Below are 17,837 nucleotides of genomic sequence, written 5' to 3'. Positions count from 1 at the left end.
GGCCCAATAATTTTTTTAAGCAAACAAAGATGTTTATGTTTAGCCATTTCTTTCCTCAGAGATTTTAATAGTAATATTATTTTATTTCTTTTCCTGCTTAAACAGGAAACAAGACTGCTGACATTAAGGATAGAGTACAAGACACAGCCTGCATAGGCGTAACTATGTTGTGCAGTGGGTGCGGCTGCCACACCCAGGCTACCTCCAGGATCCACCACTCCCCTTGCACACAGTCATGCTGCACTGCAACACAAAACAGAGCTAGTTGCTGCGGTGGGAGGAGGTGTGGAAATCTTAACAGCACCGTACCAGGCCCCGTATTAGTAGTGTTCGGGGCTCGACGAGAAAACAGGACGGCGAGCCAGACGAGGAGAGTATGTGGGCTGGACTAGCAGTTTGGTGGGCCGGACGAAGAATAAGTGCTGGCTGTATGAGTAGTGTGTTAGGGGTTACAGGAAAAGAGAAAAGGTTAGCTGGAGGGGGGGTCGGAAGAAGGACAGCAGCAGGGGGGTTAGAGAAGAAGAGTGAAAGTTATCTGGGGGGAGGGACAGCAGCAGGGAGGTTACAGCCAAACCAGAGAGGGTTAGCTGGGGTGAGGGAGGAAGAATACTAGCAGTAAGGTTACAACCAGAACAAAAATGGTTAGCTGGTGGGGTGGAAGGAGTAAGGAGAGCTTGGAGAGAACTGAAAGATAAAGAATGGAAACATCAGAAAATAATGGATAGGGGAGGGAGCACATGGGGCACAGGAGATCTGAGGGAAATAATGCTGGTACCCCTACCCATAATATTGCACAACTGCCCATGTGTAAGTAGCTGTGTGAAGTGCTGTGCTATGGATGCCCAATTGGCACACTAAGCTGTCACATGGCTCCCATGTCACCTCCTCCTCTGGCTGTTATATTACAATATGGACAAATGGTGCATGAGAAGTGTCAGGTAATGAAGCTCCATAACCATCCCTCATCTGTAAGCAGGTCTGTGTGGATAATGGTTACGTTATATGTTAATCACACTCAATAGGGGAATAAAATGCTGGATAAAGTAATCTGAATAATCAGTTAAAGTTAGAAATAAAAGCACTTTATATGTAAAATGTTTTTTTCTTTTTACTTATATACAATGTTGAGACTCAGATTATTCAAGTTATCTGAGTTGTGCCTAGCACCATGTGGGTTTCTCCCTCTTCAACCTCCTTGTTATTATTCTTAAAGGGGGGTAGTTGAAGAAAATTCTACAAATTCATTAAGACAGTAGGGCCTCATTTACTAACGAGTTTTATCACCAAAACGAGTGATAAATGTCACTGTGTATGATAAATGGTGCTCCAGCCAATCAGCTCCCAACTGTCATTTTCTAACAGTTGACAGTTGGGAGCTGATTGGCTGGAGCACCATTTATCATACACAGTGACATTTATCACTCGTTTTGTTGATAAAACTCGTTAGTAAATGAGGCCCAAAAGGTGAGTGGAGAAGACAAATTTGTCATATATATATATATATATATATATATATATATATATATATATATATATAATAACTAGGCATGCCCGCCAGCTGAGTGCTGCAGAGATAGGTGTCTCTCTAGAAGCTGGGGGTGCCCTATTAAAGTTTTGCTAATGGGCCCACAAAGTTCTATTTACGCCTCTGGACACGTATCAGTGATGGCGTCATCATATCCTCTAGTGGCTAATGGTATGAAAATAAATGATACTACAAAGTAGGTGCCTGTAAATGGACACATTAGAGTGCAGTGATATACTTGGTAAGTACTACAATATACTCTTGTCTCAGAGGATATGAAAATAGAAAGGATTTCCTTAACCATGCAGTGTGGAATGTGTGACAGGAAAACGCCAAGTACTGTGCATAATAGCATTTATGCCTCCCTAGATGTGCGCATTGCAAAATACGATTTGCATGTTTAAATAACAGGAGAAAATCACATGTATAATAAATTTGGAAAACATCTGTTAATCTCTCGTGTATCAGAGTAGCTTGTAAGGTGCTGCTGGGCAAGCAGGCTCGGTCCCTGTACCTAGCATTGTTACTCACATAACAGTACATATGGCACACAGCTCACTGCAGACAAGTAGGTTAATATTACTATTCAAAGCTATTGATTACTGCAGGAGTCTCTGGTAGTAGAGGACAGAGGTCAGCCAATGTCTCATGGTCTAAAATATGCTCTGTCGTCTGGTCTTTCCACGACCTGTAAAAGAATGGACAAATGTGAATGTATTTATTCACCCATAAATGCATTTTTCAATATATTTATATGGGGGAATTTTTGTGGTGGACATTTCTATGGAGGATAAAAAAGCAAAAGGAGCAGTTTTCAATATCAGTACACAAATGTAAGACTATATGCATCAGCACAAATACATCCATTAGGAAATTATTTTACTGTACCGGTTTGGTGGAAGATGGAGCCGCGGTGGCCGGGGTCTTTTTGAAGTTGGATCTCCTTCAGGGTGAAGATTGAGGTATCTACATGAGAGATGTTTTGATATCATATAGGGGTCTATTTACAAAGTCTTGGATGGAGATAAAGTGAACGGAGATAAAGTACAAGCCAACCAGCTCCTAACTGTCATTTTTTAAACACAGTCTGTGACATGGCAGTTGGGAGCTGAATGGCTGTTACTTTATCTCCATTCACTTTATCTCCATCCAAGGCTTAGTAAATAGACCCCATAATATGATAGGGAAGAAGAGAATGCTGGCTGTGTACAGAGTAAACAATATAAAACCTGTAATGTGTACGTGTCACTGGCATACGCTATAAAAACATAATTACTTACTGTCTGGCAGAGTGATTACTCTGTCTCCAAGAGTTTTGAAGTAGGGGTGACTGAGGCCGGCATCTGCAGATATCCTCTTCTTGTCCTCATACTGAGAGAGATAAAACAGACGTTACAAGCTCCCTTTGTCACAAGATCTAGTTAGTGGTCAGTTATATAGGTTTAAATGACAGAAATGACAAGTAGTATCCTAAAGTGTGCAGTGCAAGATTGCAAAATCACTATTAAAGAAAAGAATAAGCAAAACACATTTTGAAAACAATTGATTGTACCGCTAATACCCACCACAACTTTGTTATACCTGCAATTCTCATCAACATTGATAATACCAGTAGCTTTTGCAACATCTTTTAATTTTTCATATATGAGACATAACATGTAGATTATTACAGAGACTATTTATTTGAGAGCAGATCAGTATTAACGTCTCACATATGGCAACAATTATAGTGCTTGACTGAAGATAATTTATTTATAATACCAGCAGTGCCCACCACAAACTAATTATATCAGGAATACTTCCCACACAATGATAATACCAGCAGTGCCAATCATGTACTGATTATACCAGCACTGCTTGCAATTATAAAGAATAGTGACCCAACAGATTACTATACCTAAAGTACCCCTTCAATAATACTTGCTGTTGGAGATCTAGTGCAGTAAGGGACATAACACAAGCCCCTTAATTTCTGTTGCAGTCTGTTGTTTTCAGCATCAGTACTTTTTTTTTATTTGCAACTGCCTAAATGAAGTGGGAACGTTTTTTTAAAATGTTTCCACAAATTGCTATATTCCCCCTTTTCCCACATCCTCCCAACTTAACTTATGCAGCACAGCCCATGTCACTGGATGCTCTCTATATTATATGACTGACACTAATGTTCTCTGTATTTTATGGCAGTCACTGATTCGTTCTGTATTGTATAGCAATCACTGATGCTCTCTATATTATATGGCGATCACACCGTGGGGTTTATTTGCAAAGTATCGGGTTGTAAAACCCAACACTTCTGTTAGTGTTTATGCCCGATATTTAAAAGGGCTATGCTTTTAATAGCAAGACACAGCTAGTGAAAGCATTGCCCTTATAAATATCAGGTAAACACGACCAGTAGTGTCGGTTTTTACAACCCGACACTTTGTAAATAAACCTCCTACTCTCTATTGTATGAAAGGTCACTAATGCTCTCTAGTTTGTGTAGCAGCCACTGATGCTTTCTGAATATAATTTATTTAGTTTAATCAAAACAAGATAAGAAATATGACTGCGTTCGGCTTTAGCCAACTTATATATGGTATAAGCAGCTATTGATTAAAGTGCTAGCAACAATTTGTATTTCTGATATACAGTATATGTGTATATATATATATATATATATATATATAACAATGTGCTGTAACTTTCATCATAGGCACCCTTCTATTCCCAATATAACATGAAATACTCACCAACAAGAGACTGTTCAATAAATCAATCCCCTCAGAATCTAGCCTGAAAACATGCACAAAAAATCCAATTGTTAATAATACAACAAGTGCAGGTGAATGTATATGCCTACTTTCAGACAAGGCAATGACCTTCATTCCTAGTCAATCTGAATAGAGTACAGTTATGCAGTCAGGTAGTGCCACATAGGATGTAGTTATGTGACTGGTGGCCGCTAGGGATTTATGACAGGCGTCAAGAAACCGACGCCTGTCATGATCCCAACGCTGTAATACAGATCGACGTGGGCCCGAACGAGGTAAGTACGGGTGCCCCTCCTCTTAGCCACATGGGGAGGGTTTTAGGTTTAGGGCCCCCCCGGGGGGGACTTAGGGTTAGGCACCCCCCAGGGAGGGTAAGGGTTAGGCTAGGGGAAGGGGAGGTTATGGTTAGGCACCCCCGGGGGGGGAGGTTAGGGTTATGCACCCCTCCCCCCCCCGGGAGGGCTGGGTTTAGGGTACGGGGAGAGGGGGTTAGGTTTAGGTACTAATGGGGGGAGGTTAGGGTTAGGCACTAGAGGGGCAGGTTAGGGTTAGGCACCCCTAAAGGAGGGTTAAGGGGGAGAGGGGAGGGTTAGCTGTACTTACCTCCGCTGTCGGGATTTCCTTCCTTTGGCCAGCCGCTGTTGGGATTTGAACCGGTGGCAAGACAGCCGCCGGCAATACAATCCCATTCGGTGCCACATACAGCAGGGTAGCATAACGTGGCACAGCTAGTGCAGGAGTAAGTACAGGAGTGAGTACAGCAGAGGTTTCTCTCTCATGTACTTACAGACACAGGCCTATTTTGCCTCCTACTCTATGCTCATATGGATACTTTTAAGCTAGACATTTAGGAAAAACATTAATCAGTAATAAGCTTTTGTTCAAAGCTGTAGATCCCAAGCAATGTGCCAGCACACACAGATAGTCTGGCTGTGTCACAAGAACTGTCATAAGTGAAGACTTAACAGGAAGCCAATGAAGAGATTAAATGGAGAATGATGTGTGAAATATATTTTAACTAATTTGTATAGATGTAGTTAAAGGGGTTTTCAGCTTTAAATCTGAATGTTACTTAATCCACTCACTTACCAATAATAATAGTTTTGCGGGAGTCAACTCCAAGCAGCAATTAATAAAATAGTAGTGAACAATGCAAAATAGTAAATGGAAGAAATTAAACCAAAGGCCGTGAAACTGTGCACACAGGAGTGAACAATGAATAAATGTCCCCCAAGAAAACATGACTTGTTGAGGCACCCAGCACATTTTTGTGAATGTATATGTAAATGAGTATCTCTGCACTGTATTTTGCACTGTACCTACAGATGTGTCCTCATACACTTAGCCTCAATATGCCATGTCTCGACTTGGGCTGAGCGTTTTTTTTGCCTGAAAATGCGTCTTAGGGCCGTATTCAATTAGCCGCGATAAGTCCGAATCTGCGGAAAAGTATCGCGGATGACGTCATTTCGCCAGCGTAAACTTATCCCCGTATTGAATTCCAGGTACTTTTCGCCAGTGCAGAAAATCAAATAGACTCCAGGGGGCCCCCCATGTTTGCAGGTGGTTGCGGCAGGTGGATTTTTAACTTTTTTTAAAAGTTCTCTTTAGCAACTTTAAAATATGCTAGCACCTATTTTCATGTACCCCAAATTTGCTGGGACTAGTTATTTTCACCAAAAAACCTGCTAAATGCTATTCTACGCCACTTACGTAAAGACGCTAAATAGCAGCTATTAAGATCAATTAAGTACCCCAAATACCTTTAGCAGGGCTATTCGGGGGTATCTATAGTGATCCCCAATGTCAGTCCATCTTTTTGGGGGTATCAGGCTGATTTCCCCAAATCTGACAGCACATTTCGCATTTTACAGTTTCACCGGGGCCCGTTTTTAAAGATATTTTATGGAATACGGAGATAATCGGGGACGAGCGCGATACGTTTTCGAACTGAAATCCAGCAATGTCAGCAAAAAGTGCAGCATGCGAAAAGTACGGGACTTTTCGCGGCTAATTGAATATGCCCCCTAGTTGCAAATGGATGCGACAAACCGCTTCATGAGACTGCACTGTTTAATTTGATATGTGATACTTTTGTGTGCGACTGAATCTGTATATGAAGCACAACAAACTTTGGCATGGAAAAAAACTGTGGCCGCTGCATCGTATCACTTTGTATACAGATTCAGACATAGGGGGAGATGTATCAAGCCCAATGCTGGCCATACACGGTAAGATTTTGTGTACAACCATCCAACTAGTTGATTGGTTGGAATGTAAATCTGGTAAGGTATGAATATATATATTTTTATATTGTAAAAAATTACAATCAGCAATTTGCTCCCAAACGCAGGAAAATAGACAAAAACTGTTGTTTGAACAAATTGTTTAGAGCAAACATTTAACAAACTTGTCTGAACGACCATTTTAATCTATTTTCTGGCATTTAGGAGCAAATTGCTGATCATCATTTACTCCCATACGTTACCAGATTTTCATTCCAACCAATCAACTAGTTGGATGGTTGGACAGAAAATCTTACCGTGTATGGCCAGCATTAGAGAGATTAAGTAGAGAATTTGCCAAAGCAACAAATCAACTTCTGTCAGTTATTTAGCACAGTCTTTAAAATGACAGCTGGAAGCTGATTGGCTGGTTTGGGCAATTTCTCCACTTTATCTCTCTAAAAGACTTGATACATCTTGTCCTCAGTCACACACAGATATATCAGTGTATATCTGGTATATACCAGATATATACGTGTAATGTTTTGTTGCATCCGTTTGAGAAGACGCATTTTCAAGCGAAAAAGATGCTAGGAGCAAATCAAGACATGGCGCGCCGACAAGGGCTTTTTATTGCAACTGCAGCAATAGTGTATGAAGACATATCTGTACCAGAACCATATGGGGAAATGTATCAAACCTTCGAGAGAGATAAAGTGGAGAAGCTGCTCATTGCGTCTGTAATTTCATAGACTGTGCTAGATAAATGATAGCTAGAAACTGATTGGGTGCTACGGGCACCTTATTCATTTTATCTTTCTCGAAGGTAAGATACAACTCCCCTTAGTGTGCTCCATAACTCTTACCGTGGTGTGTGGCTTTTCAGGGGTTGTGAGCGGTACTGTGGAAAGTTATATGCCCTAAACTCCTTATTAGATGAGATTCCAGACCATGTATCCTCTGTGGGTGTTCCTATAGAGACAAGGTAAAAAATATTTTGTAGTGATGTGCAAATATTTATAGCGACAGTTTTTAGGGGGTCTATGCATCATTACATAAATATCAATGGTGATAATTATGTTTTGAACTTGCTGTGTTAAATGAATGATGAATGAGTCTGACACTTAATTTATACAAACATAGGTAAAATGTTAATTTTCACCTGCTTTTGTATAAATTAAGTGATGATGAATAGACCCCCTAGTGTCCTACTGGCCTAAATCCACATGCATTTTCATTTTTCACATTTGTTTTAACATGAGATGAAGTCCTTGGTCTCCACCTTGTGGAAGGATAAAATATTGAGGACTCACCGAGAAGTCTAAAGATTAAATGCAGTTCCTCCTTTACCGTAGAACCAGGAAACATTGGTCGCCCAGCTGACATTTCATACAAGATGCAGCCAACTCCCCTACATGAAAACATACTATTATTACAACATGTACACAACAAATCACTTGCTCTCTCATTTAGTAATTTAGACTCTTTACCAGCTGGAAGCATATAAATATGTACAATACTTGCAGCGTCTAACAATAGGAAACTTTGAAATCTGTTGAAAATATTGTGTATATATACTCGAGTGTGGTTCAATAAATAAGGTAATAAGACCTCTCATTGTGTAAAGTTATTCATCTCATACATATACGTAAAATCAGTACAGACTATTTTTCCCACGTAGTCCCCATACTTGTCTAAGCACTTGTTCCAACGGTATACCTAGGCATCTATTCCGGCATAGAAGAAATCAGTGTCAAACGCCTGAAACCAGGCCATGCCGGCTTGCTGAACTTCGGTTGGTCCCTGGAGCATGTGCACCAGACTGTCGATCGCACAGCATTCTGGTGCTTGGTTACGGCAGTGATGTTAGTGGTCACAGACTGTGCGGGGGGAGGGGAGTGAGAGGAAACAGATCTACTCTTTAAAAGCCGGGGGACATAGTAGGAGGGCATGGTCGCATGTTATGTGCCTGTGTCAGCTACAATATTCCATGCGACTATGCAAGTTAAGTGGTTTTTGCACAATTTTACAGATATCTGTCTTTAATGAGCATATATATAGTGTTAGTGCTTAAAGTGTGCACCTACATGTACTTGTTTATTGATATACAGTGCTCCTTCTGTTTCTTAAATAATAAAGAGTTGAAAGATAATATAAGTAAAACCTGATTCCAAAAGATTACATAAGTGAGATTTAGCGTACACTTGATACAACTTGTCTCCTAACATTTTGCATGTTACCACTCTTGCTGGTAGTATGTTGTTCAGGACAACACACTGCCTGTCAAAAAAAAATTACTGGGTTGGAAGAGCTAAAGAAAGACCAGACTTCCACTGAGCTGAGAAGAACCAGGCACGGGCAATACACAGGGATCCCGGTGTATCACATGAACACTGAATCTGAAGGAAATTAACTTTTGGGAAATGTTTTTATTTATAATATTTCAATTATCCTTTAAATACATTATTCACCTTGATACAAAGTTTATTTTTTATACATATACTCCTACAACACTTTTGTGGAGTAAATTAGGTTATCTGTCTGTCTGTCTTTTTTTCTTGTGCTTTACCAAAACCTTATTGCATATATCAGAGATTATTTTATTCTCTATTCGCTTTAACACAAAGTGCCTTAGTGAAATATATGGGAGGAAGCCATAAAGTTGATGCAATCCATTAAATTTTTGGTTTATGCTACTAAAAATGTTGTTAAAGTAATCTAATGATTAGAGATGAGCGGGTCTGGTTCTTTGAGAACTGGACCCACCCGAACTTCCAGATCCGAGCCGAGAACCGAGCAAGACTCAGGTTTTCCCGATCTCAAAACAAGGCAAAACGTCATCCTCCCGCTGTTGGTTTCTCACGGGTTTTGGATTATATAAAGGTCCCCGCAATCGGCATCATTTTCACTCCGGCTGTAGAAAGAGAAGCTAGCAGACGTAGTCAGTCACTCAGTGTGTGTGTCCAGTCAGGGTCTTGGCCTGAAGGCTGATGCTGTGTTGTCCATAAAGGGGATTAGGCTGCAGTATATAAAGGTGGACTTCCTTCAGTGGGTGCTGCAGCTGCTATGTCACTTGTCCTGTCAATTAACTGTGGCTGCTGCTGTGTTTTTGTCCTGTCCATCAGGCTAGGGCTGCAGTCCATAAATGTAAGCTCTTACGAGCAGGGCCTCCACCCTCTTGTGCTTCTCCTTACTTTACTTTCATCTACTTCTTACCCCCCACTAGGGCATCTAACACTTGGTTGCTTACGCTCTGTTGCATATCTAGGTGTTATGGTCACTAATGTAGCAATGTTTATTATCCAGGTCCTTGTCCTATGTTGTATTGTTCTGTAAGTCACTTGTCAAATTATTTGTTTATGTACTTTGTAAGGCGCTGCGGAACACTTGTGGCGCCATATAAATAAACGATAATAATAATAATAATAATAAAAAAGGGGTGCTGTGTTGTCCAGGGGGGGTGCTCTGTCAACTAGGGGTGCTCTTCCCCAGTTGTGCTTTTTTATTGTGTGTGTTAGCAACTTAGCTGTGCTATTATTTAACGGTGACACTGCCGCAGTTTATCATCCACGTATTTGTGACTCTGCAGGTGGTCTGTCCGAGTGCCGGCAGGGGCGCTCTGTTGTCCATCAAAAAGGGGTGCTGTCTGTGTTGTTCATCAAGGGGCTGCTGCCTCATTCAGGGGTGCTCTTCCCCAGTGTGAAAAAAAATTAAAAGTGAAATTAAATTAATAATATCAATATATCAATTCACAAAAAAAAAAAATATATACAGTATATATATTTGTGTGTGTGTGTTAGCAACTTAGCTGCGCTATTATTGTATGGTGACACTGCCACAGTTTATCGTCCACTTATTTGTGACTCTACAGGTGGTCTGTCCGCACTCGACAGGGGTGCTTTGTTGTCCATCAAAAAGGGGTGCTGTCTGTGCTGTTCATCAAGGGGCTGCTGCCTCATTCAGGGGTGCTCTTCCCCAGTGTGAAAAAAATTAAAAGTGAAATTAATATGTTATTCTTATTCATAAATAATTAATCTTGTGACACTATTAGTGCAGTGTGTTATTATTCATAAATAATTACTCTTGTGACACTTAGTGATAGCGCAGTATGTTATTCTTGTTCACAAATAATTCATCTCGTGACACTAAGTGGTAGCACAGTGTGTTATTCTTATTCATACATAATTAATCTTGTGACACTAAGTGTTAGTGCAGTGTGTTATTATTATTCATAAATAATTCATCTTGTGACACTAGGTGGTAGCGTAGTCTGTTATTCTTATTCATAAATAATCTTGTGACACTGTAAGTGGCAGCGCAGTGTGTTATTATTTTCTTATTTATAAAAAATCTTGTGACACTGTAGGTCATTGATACCGCAGTGTAATATTTAAAATTGGTACAAATTGACGTGTGTGCTGTACCCCACTTCATTCGTGTTTGTTGATATGGAGAACGATCAGTTGAGACTTGAGCGGAGAGCAGGTACCACATACTAGTGCTGGAGCTGCTGCCAGTGCTACCAGTCATGACGATAGTAGTCCATCTACATCATCTACTAAAGCCGATGCCCAAGGGCATACAGGGCATCTAAAATCAAGAACCAATCTTTTACAGTGGTAAAGAAGAAAACATCAAAGGGAATGTTAGCTGCAGAAAGACATAAAATGGCAATATGTCAGTTTCACCACATGAAGTGGCAAGGAAAGGCTAAGGCCTTGGCTTTTATTTATGACTGGTGGTTCTGCCTCTTATGATGATGTAAGCACAAGTGAACATGCTGACATAGAAATCGAGGATGCTTCTGTAGAAGTGCATCAGGATGAGCAGGATATTTTTTGTAGCTGAAGCTAATGAGGATGTTGATGATGAGGATGTTGATGATGAGGATGTTGTTGATGAGGATGTTGTTTGTGTAAATTAGGCACCAGTGGATGAAATAGTTGTTGCCCATGATAAGGAAAAGCCCATTGTCATGCCTGGGCACAAAACAAAAAAACTTGGTTGTGTTGACTCATCTGCATCACCAGTGGGTTTTTTTGGGAAAGTTTAGTTTTTTCTCGGCAGATGCACTTGCTGGAGAAACTGAAGGAGAAGCCACCGCTGCATCATGTGCCACTGAGCTGACAATTTCCTTACCAACAGCTCTTTGCATCTCTTCAGATCTGTGTCCGTTGGGAAGAAAGACACAACGTCTTCATCCCTTCTGGGATGAAAATCCACTCCCAGCAGCAGGCATAGCGCTCACAGATTCTCAAGAAAGACACAACGTAAGACTTAAACCTTAAATCTTGCATTTGCTCTGTTCGGCTTGTCCACATATCTGTTGTTAAGTGGACAATGGGTACAACTGAATTTGGAGGCCACTAATTAAGTTTTTTTAATGTCCCTGTACAGGTTGGGAAATGCTTTTCAAGTGAAGTGGATTCTTTGCAAGGGATTGTTCAACAGTCAATTGTTTTTGAAAGCACTATTAGTAGTCTTCCTGGTACCCTTCTGGGATGAAATTCCACTCCCAGCAGTAGCAGAAATAGCATTCAAGGACTCTTCTGGGGCAAGGACTGATGTGAATGAGTAAAATATTTTTTGTAAATGCCTCCCCTCCTCCCTCATAAATTTGCTTTGGAATCAAAAAATTAAATAAAATTTACTACCAATCAACCCTTCCTGTCCCTGCCTTCAACTACATACATGCTCCAACTCCCTCAGGCCTCTTGAATAATAAAAACTTTTGTTTACTGATGTGCCATGTAGGAAAATGAACTGCCACGTGTTTGTGCCGCCCACTGCTGCCGCTTAGCTTAGTCAGCCAGCTAGCTTGTTGCAAATTTTGGGCCTAAATCTGATGAAAACAATATTGTGAGCTGGTCACAATTGACTGTAAACAAGTGGAAATTAATGTTATTGAGGTTAATAATACTGTAGGAACAAAAAAACAAATTATGTGATTTTAGCAGATTTTATAAATTTTTTAAAAAAAATACAGATCCAAAACTAAAACACGAAAGGGGCGGTTTTGGCAAAACAAAATCCAGATTCAAAACACAAGGAGATACAGATCCAAAACCAAAACACGGGGGTCGGCGCACATCTCTACCAATGATAGACATTACCTTGAATAAAACTCATTTATTGGCTACATCATTGGTACAATAGGTCCAAAGAATGACTGGGCCAGTAAAGTAATCCTTTTTCACTCACCACATGTCTATTGGTGTACTATATTCTGTAGATCCTAGCAGCACATCGGGTGGCCGGTACCATAATGTCACCACTTCATTGGAGTATGTTTTAGTGGGTACAGACTTGGCTCTGGCAAGACCTGTATACATATAATGCAAAGAAGAAGCTTTAATGGCATTGCAATAAGACAGGCACTTTATATTGTGGATATTTTACATTAATAAGGAGATTTAAAGGCTCTTATTTAGAGCCAATATAAGTTTCTTATGTGTATGTGACCTTTAATAAACTAATATTTGTGACTAGTAATAGCAGCACTATTATTGAATGGCAGAAAACAATTTGAACCCAAATGGCGTCAGAGATGTAAATCAATTTGTTAATTAGTATTGTCAAAGTCATCTTTTTGTAAATTTTTATCAATGCTGCTCCATACATGTATAAGTCCACCATAGGATAAACCACTATTTATTTCACATTGATACTGGTTTATTTAGAATCAGCATCTGGGACGAGTATATAGGGAGTAAACTTCACTAGTGTATATCTTGGCATAAACATGATAAAAGCGTATACATATATATCTCAGATCTATATATTGTCAGGGTTCACAGAGTAATATGTCTCCCCCAATTTAGGTCATTATTGCTATCAGACAATTCTGTATGTGATATTTGTCACGAGTCTACCCAATGAGCAGAGAATTGAGTTACATGTATGCCAACACTTATGCTGAGTACACACTTAAACGACAGATCGGTCAGCAGACCGATCCGCCATCCGAGCGGCCGATTTGTAAGTTATACACACTTACCAATCAGCCGCACAACTGTGTGAGCATTTAAATGTGCCCGCCAAGTCGTGATGTCAATGATGGCGGTCCTTGTGGCCAGTGTACGGATGGCCGTGGATCATCCGTGCACACAGCCTGACGTACTGATATATCTGCAAGATATACCTGCATCGGCTATGCTGCAGGGCCAACCTGATATATGTTACAACGTTGTTCACAGAAATATCGAGTGTACACACCCGCCGATGCACTCACAATATATAGTTCATCGATCGAACGCACAATATATCAGCAAGTGTGTACCCAGCTTTAGATACTGAATTGTTTGGGACCGGAGTAGAGATCCTGTCACACGGAACTTTTATTAGCGTGGTTTTGTTGTATTTATTAATTTGATTGGTACTAGTTTTTTCTTTAATAAAGAATAAAAATTATATTTGTTTAAATGTCTAAATATAATCAAAGGATTAATGTACTGTATAGGAATACAAAAGATGAAAAAATAAATAGTTTAGTCATCCTAATAAGATCAAATTTTCAAGCAGGGAGATTTTATAGGTTTACCAAATTACAATAATTACTTTAAAATAAAAAATTATACTGTATATATATTAAGTATATATAATCTGCAGATATTCTCCAATATACTGTAGTTCTGACATATTATGGAAGTTTGTTTTGGGTCATTATCTTGCTGTAGGATGAACCCTTGGCCATCAAGAACTAGGCGTAGACCATAGGGTATTGCATCGCTGCCTTTTGGTTCAGTGTGGAAGTCACTCTGTACAAGTTGCCAACTTGGGATCCAGCAAAACAGCCCCAGACCATAATGGTTCCTCCACAGTGATTGACAGTTGGTGTCACAGGGGTTTAGTTACTAGGCAGTGGTTTGTGAAAGCTGTTGCTTCCTGGTGTTTTTAAGCCAAAATTTAAAACGGCAATGTTTTTAATGGCTAAATGGATTCTAGAAACATAGAATCCTTTCACCTACTCGGTAGCGTACAAAATCCCTGCATGATGAACCAACAATTTAACATTTTGATTCATCGGTCCATAAGACTTTCTTCCAGCCTCCAGTAGTCCATTGGCGGTACTTCATGGCCCAGGCAAGTCTCTTTATTTCATTGCTGCATAACAGCTGTATGTACTTAACCTATTACATGTTCCCCGAAAAAGGCATTTTTTTTTAATAACTCTGAAATTGTTATTGCGCTGAAATTTACATTCTCTATTTATCAGTTTTTGCTAGCCTAACCTTTTTTAACCTCTAGCAGTTTATTGCTTTTCTTTGTACCATTTCAGGTTACTCACCGGACTTGAATTGTTTAAATTTGAAGAAAAACTGGACAAATGGGGGGGTTTAAAACTATTAACCAGTAGTATACATACAAGTAACAATAGATTAAATGAACAATAGACATTGCATGGGTAATTTGTTAATGTTACTTTACTTATTAGTTTATATTTTAAATCTTACATTTTAAAAATTGAACTTTTCGGTGTAATTATTCAAAACGCAAATATTTTTTTGGAGATTAAATTGACAATGCATCCAAAACGTGGCCATACTCATACATTCTGTAAAAAAACACATTTTATTCCATTCATGGAATCACAAACAAACCTGACAAACAGGTTTACACACACAGGTAGTACAAAATGTCACAGACTATACACACCAAAATCTGCTAGCTTCAGCTCTCCCTTTTCATTGATTAATAGGTTCTGTGGCTTGAGGTCCCTGTGCAGGATCTTCCTATGGTGACAATAAGATAGGCCTCGGAGCAGCTGAAACATAAAAATCTGTGGGGATATAGAAGATTGTGATAAGTGACAAGTATCAGCGAACCTTGTAATGTGAACTAAAATAATATTTACAAAAAAGACAATTCAATGAAAGTAAATATGTTTACAATGGCAAGAGTAATTTAAAATGACCTTAGATAAACATTCAAATATATATACAGTACAGTAAATGTATGCAGGGTCTTGCACACCCTATGGAATTGAGCAGGGAGGAGTTCATGCTGTAGTAATTTATTCAATTAGACAATGTTCTAGTTCTAATGTTCTAATGTATTAATTATTACAATCTATATTTGTAGGCTTACCATATCATCCCTTTAAACCGGGACACTCATGGATTACACAGGTTCTGTGGCTCATTAAACCCAGGTTAAGTCAGCCAGCCTGGTTTAAAGGTATAGTATGGTAAGCCTATATATTTGCACATCTGCTCCATAGTTCTCAGCTGTACCCTATAGCTAGAGAGATAAGTTCAAAGGAACATTTGCTTGTGACTATGTAACATACATGCCTACTCTCCCGAATGTTGCGGGAGGCTCACGATTTTTCGGGTAAGCCCCCGAAATTGTCTTATTTACCCCACCCCCTCTTCGCGGCCCAGCAAATCGCTGCCTATTTCCTGTGGTGGGGCGGGGCCTAATGACATATACAGTCTGCCCCCCTCCTCCAAGGTGCCGAATGATGGGGCGGTGGTAGGTTGTGTTAATAAGTGTCTGGGCTGTGCTGGGTGAGCTTATTTGGTTATGACTGATTTTACTTCATTGTCAATGTTGAGTCCTTTGGGTGTCAGTGTTTTGAGTGTGAAGATCCACCGGAGTTCCTCTTCGTTGAGGATTTTGATGTGTTTGATGCCTGTGAATCGGATGCCTAAGGTGGTGTTCTTTGAAGTGTATGGGTATGCTGTGGTTATCTGTCTGGTGATGTTTCTGAGGTGTTCCGCGATCCTGATTTTGAGTGGTCTGATAGTCCTTCCTATGTACTGTTGTTTGCAGGTGCATTGTATGAGGTAGATGACGTTGGTGGTGTTGCATGTGATGTGTTCCTTTATTCTGTTTGTTTCTCCTGTTTGTGATGACGTGAATGATGTGGTGGGTGTGGTGCTACGATATTTCAAGGTAGTGCAGTTGGTGCATGTTCCGCAGTGGAAAAAAACCTTCTGTGAGTTTCGAGTTGTCTAGGATGCTTTGTGTTTGTTGCGGGGGTGGGATGTGGTTGTGTACCAGTTTGTTGTGTATGTTAGGGGCTTTCTTGTAGCTGACTCTGGGTCTGGTGGGCAGGATGTCCGCGAGTTGTTCGTCTTGTAGTAGTAGGTGCCAGTGTTTGTTGAAGATTCGTTTTATACTGTTTGTGTGGGTGTTGTATTGTGTGATGAATGAGATGTTGTTCATAAGTTAATAAGCTCACTCAGCACAGCCCAGACCCCCCCTCCTACACTACCCCACCCACATAGACTGACCCAACACCCGGGCCCCGACCCATCCTCTCTCTCTCCCCCCCCAACCAGGACACTCACAACATTCCCCTTACACCCTTCCTTTGCACTCCAAAACACACCCACCAACACCGCACATTCACACACCCCCAGCCCCCCTCCCCTGCCAACACCCCCACAACCATTCCAGCACACACAACCATTACCGGCTGCACCACGGTTCCTACCATCCCCATAACCCCTCCACCCCCCATACAACCCCCTCCCTCTGCAACCACCACACAATACCAACACACCACTCCCAGGACATACAACACCCCCCCCCCAACACCCCACTCCACCCCCATAACCAGCCACAGGACACACATCACCACTCCATGCAATTACCCCCACTAGCCCCCCATTAACACCACCACACTCCTCCTCACCACATACAGCCCCACACCACAGTCAGGCCCTCACCACTCCCCCCCACCTGAACACATTAAACACCGCCGCATCACTCGTGACAGCAACACTAGCCACGACACCAACCCTTCCCCCGTACACATGATCACAACAAACACCATGTGATCACCCACTCCTCCACTTAGCGTCCGTCTACACACACCGCGAGGCCCGCCCCCAGCCCCCCGTCACGTCACCTACAGCCCATGCCCACGTGGTCACCATAACAACCGACACCGCTACCAATCCCCACAGAGCCCTCTCCCACACACCCACATCAGCTCTACCCACCCACCATTGACTATCCGCATCACCTGACCACCTCCCATAGACTCCAGCCACCGGACACACCTGAAGCTCCACTCCACGCCCGCCAATCACATCGCGGGTCCCCCTGCACACGTCACAAGCAGCAGCCAATCCCCACGGACCTCCCCTGATGCATCACCAGCGGCAGCCCGTCACCACACACACCCACTCCAACCCTACTCGCCTCCCATTGGCCGCTACCATCACATGACCGCCGGCCTACCCAGAAGTACACTATTTAAACCCCACGCCTGCATGGTCACACTCCTCACCTCCTTGAAGAACCCCTGCCGAAACGCGTCAGAGACCCTCATCCCCACATCCCATGAATTTACGGCTCGCCTCCACCGACGCTCCCCATCCC

At 41.3% G+C, this 17,837-nt stretch overlaps 1 protein-coding gene across 1 annotated transcript in view; it reads right to left on the bottom strand.

Moving 5' to 3' along the window:
* Window positions 1-1,542: 1,542 nt before the first annotated feature.
* The window catches only part of CDK18 (cyclin dependent kinase 18), a 197,404-nt gene continuing 181,109 nt past the window's right edge, over window positions 1,543-17,837 (bottom strand). The window contains exons 11-18 of the mRNA XM_088479662.1: window positions 15,159-15,282; window positions 12,705-12,825; window positions 7,817-7,914; window positions 7,370-7,475; window positions 4,258-4,300; window positions 2,806-2,896; window positions 2,414-2,491; window positions 1,543-2,213 (exon numbers count right to left, since the gene is read on the bottom strand). Of these exons, the coding sequence (XP_088335788.1) occupies window positions 2,179-2,213; window positions 2,414-2,491; window positions 2,806-2,896; window positions 4,258-4,300; window positions 7,370-7,475; window positions 7,817-7,914; window positions 12,705-12,825; window positions 15,159-15,282 (696 nt within the window). The 3' untranslated portion in view covers window positions 1,543-2,178. The remainder of the gene's footprint in view (window positions 2,214-2,413; window positions 2,492-2,805; window positions 2,897-4,257; window positions 4,301-7,369; window positions 7,476-7,816; window positions 7,915-12,704; window positions 12,826-15,158; window positions 15,283-17,837) is intronic.

This window comes from Taudactylus pleione, unplaced genomic scaffold, assembly GCF_031769625.1.
Source record: "Taudactylus pleione unplaced genomic scaffold, aTauple2 ptg000242l, whole genome shotgun sequence".
Classification (NCBI taxonomy): Eukaryota; Metazoa; Chordata; class Amphibia; order Anura; family Myobatrachidae; genus Taudactylus; species Taudactylus pleione.
This window is presented reverse-complemented; position numbering and strand designations above follow the sequence as displayed.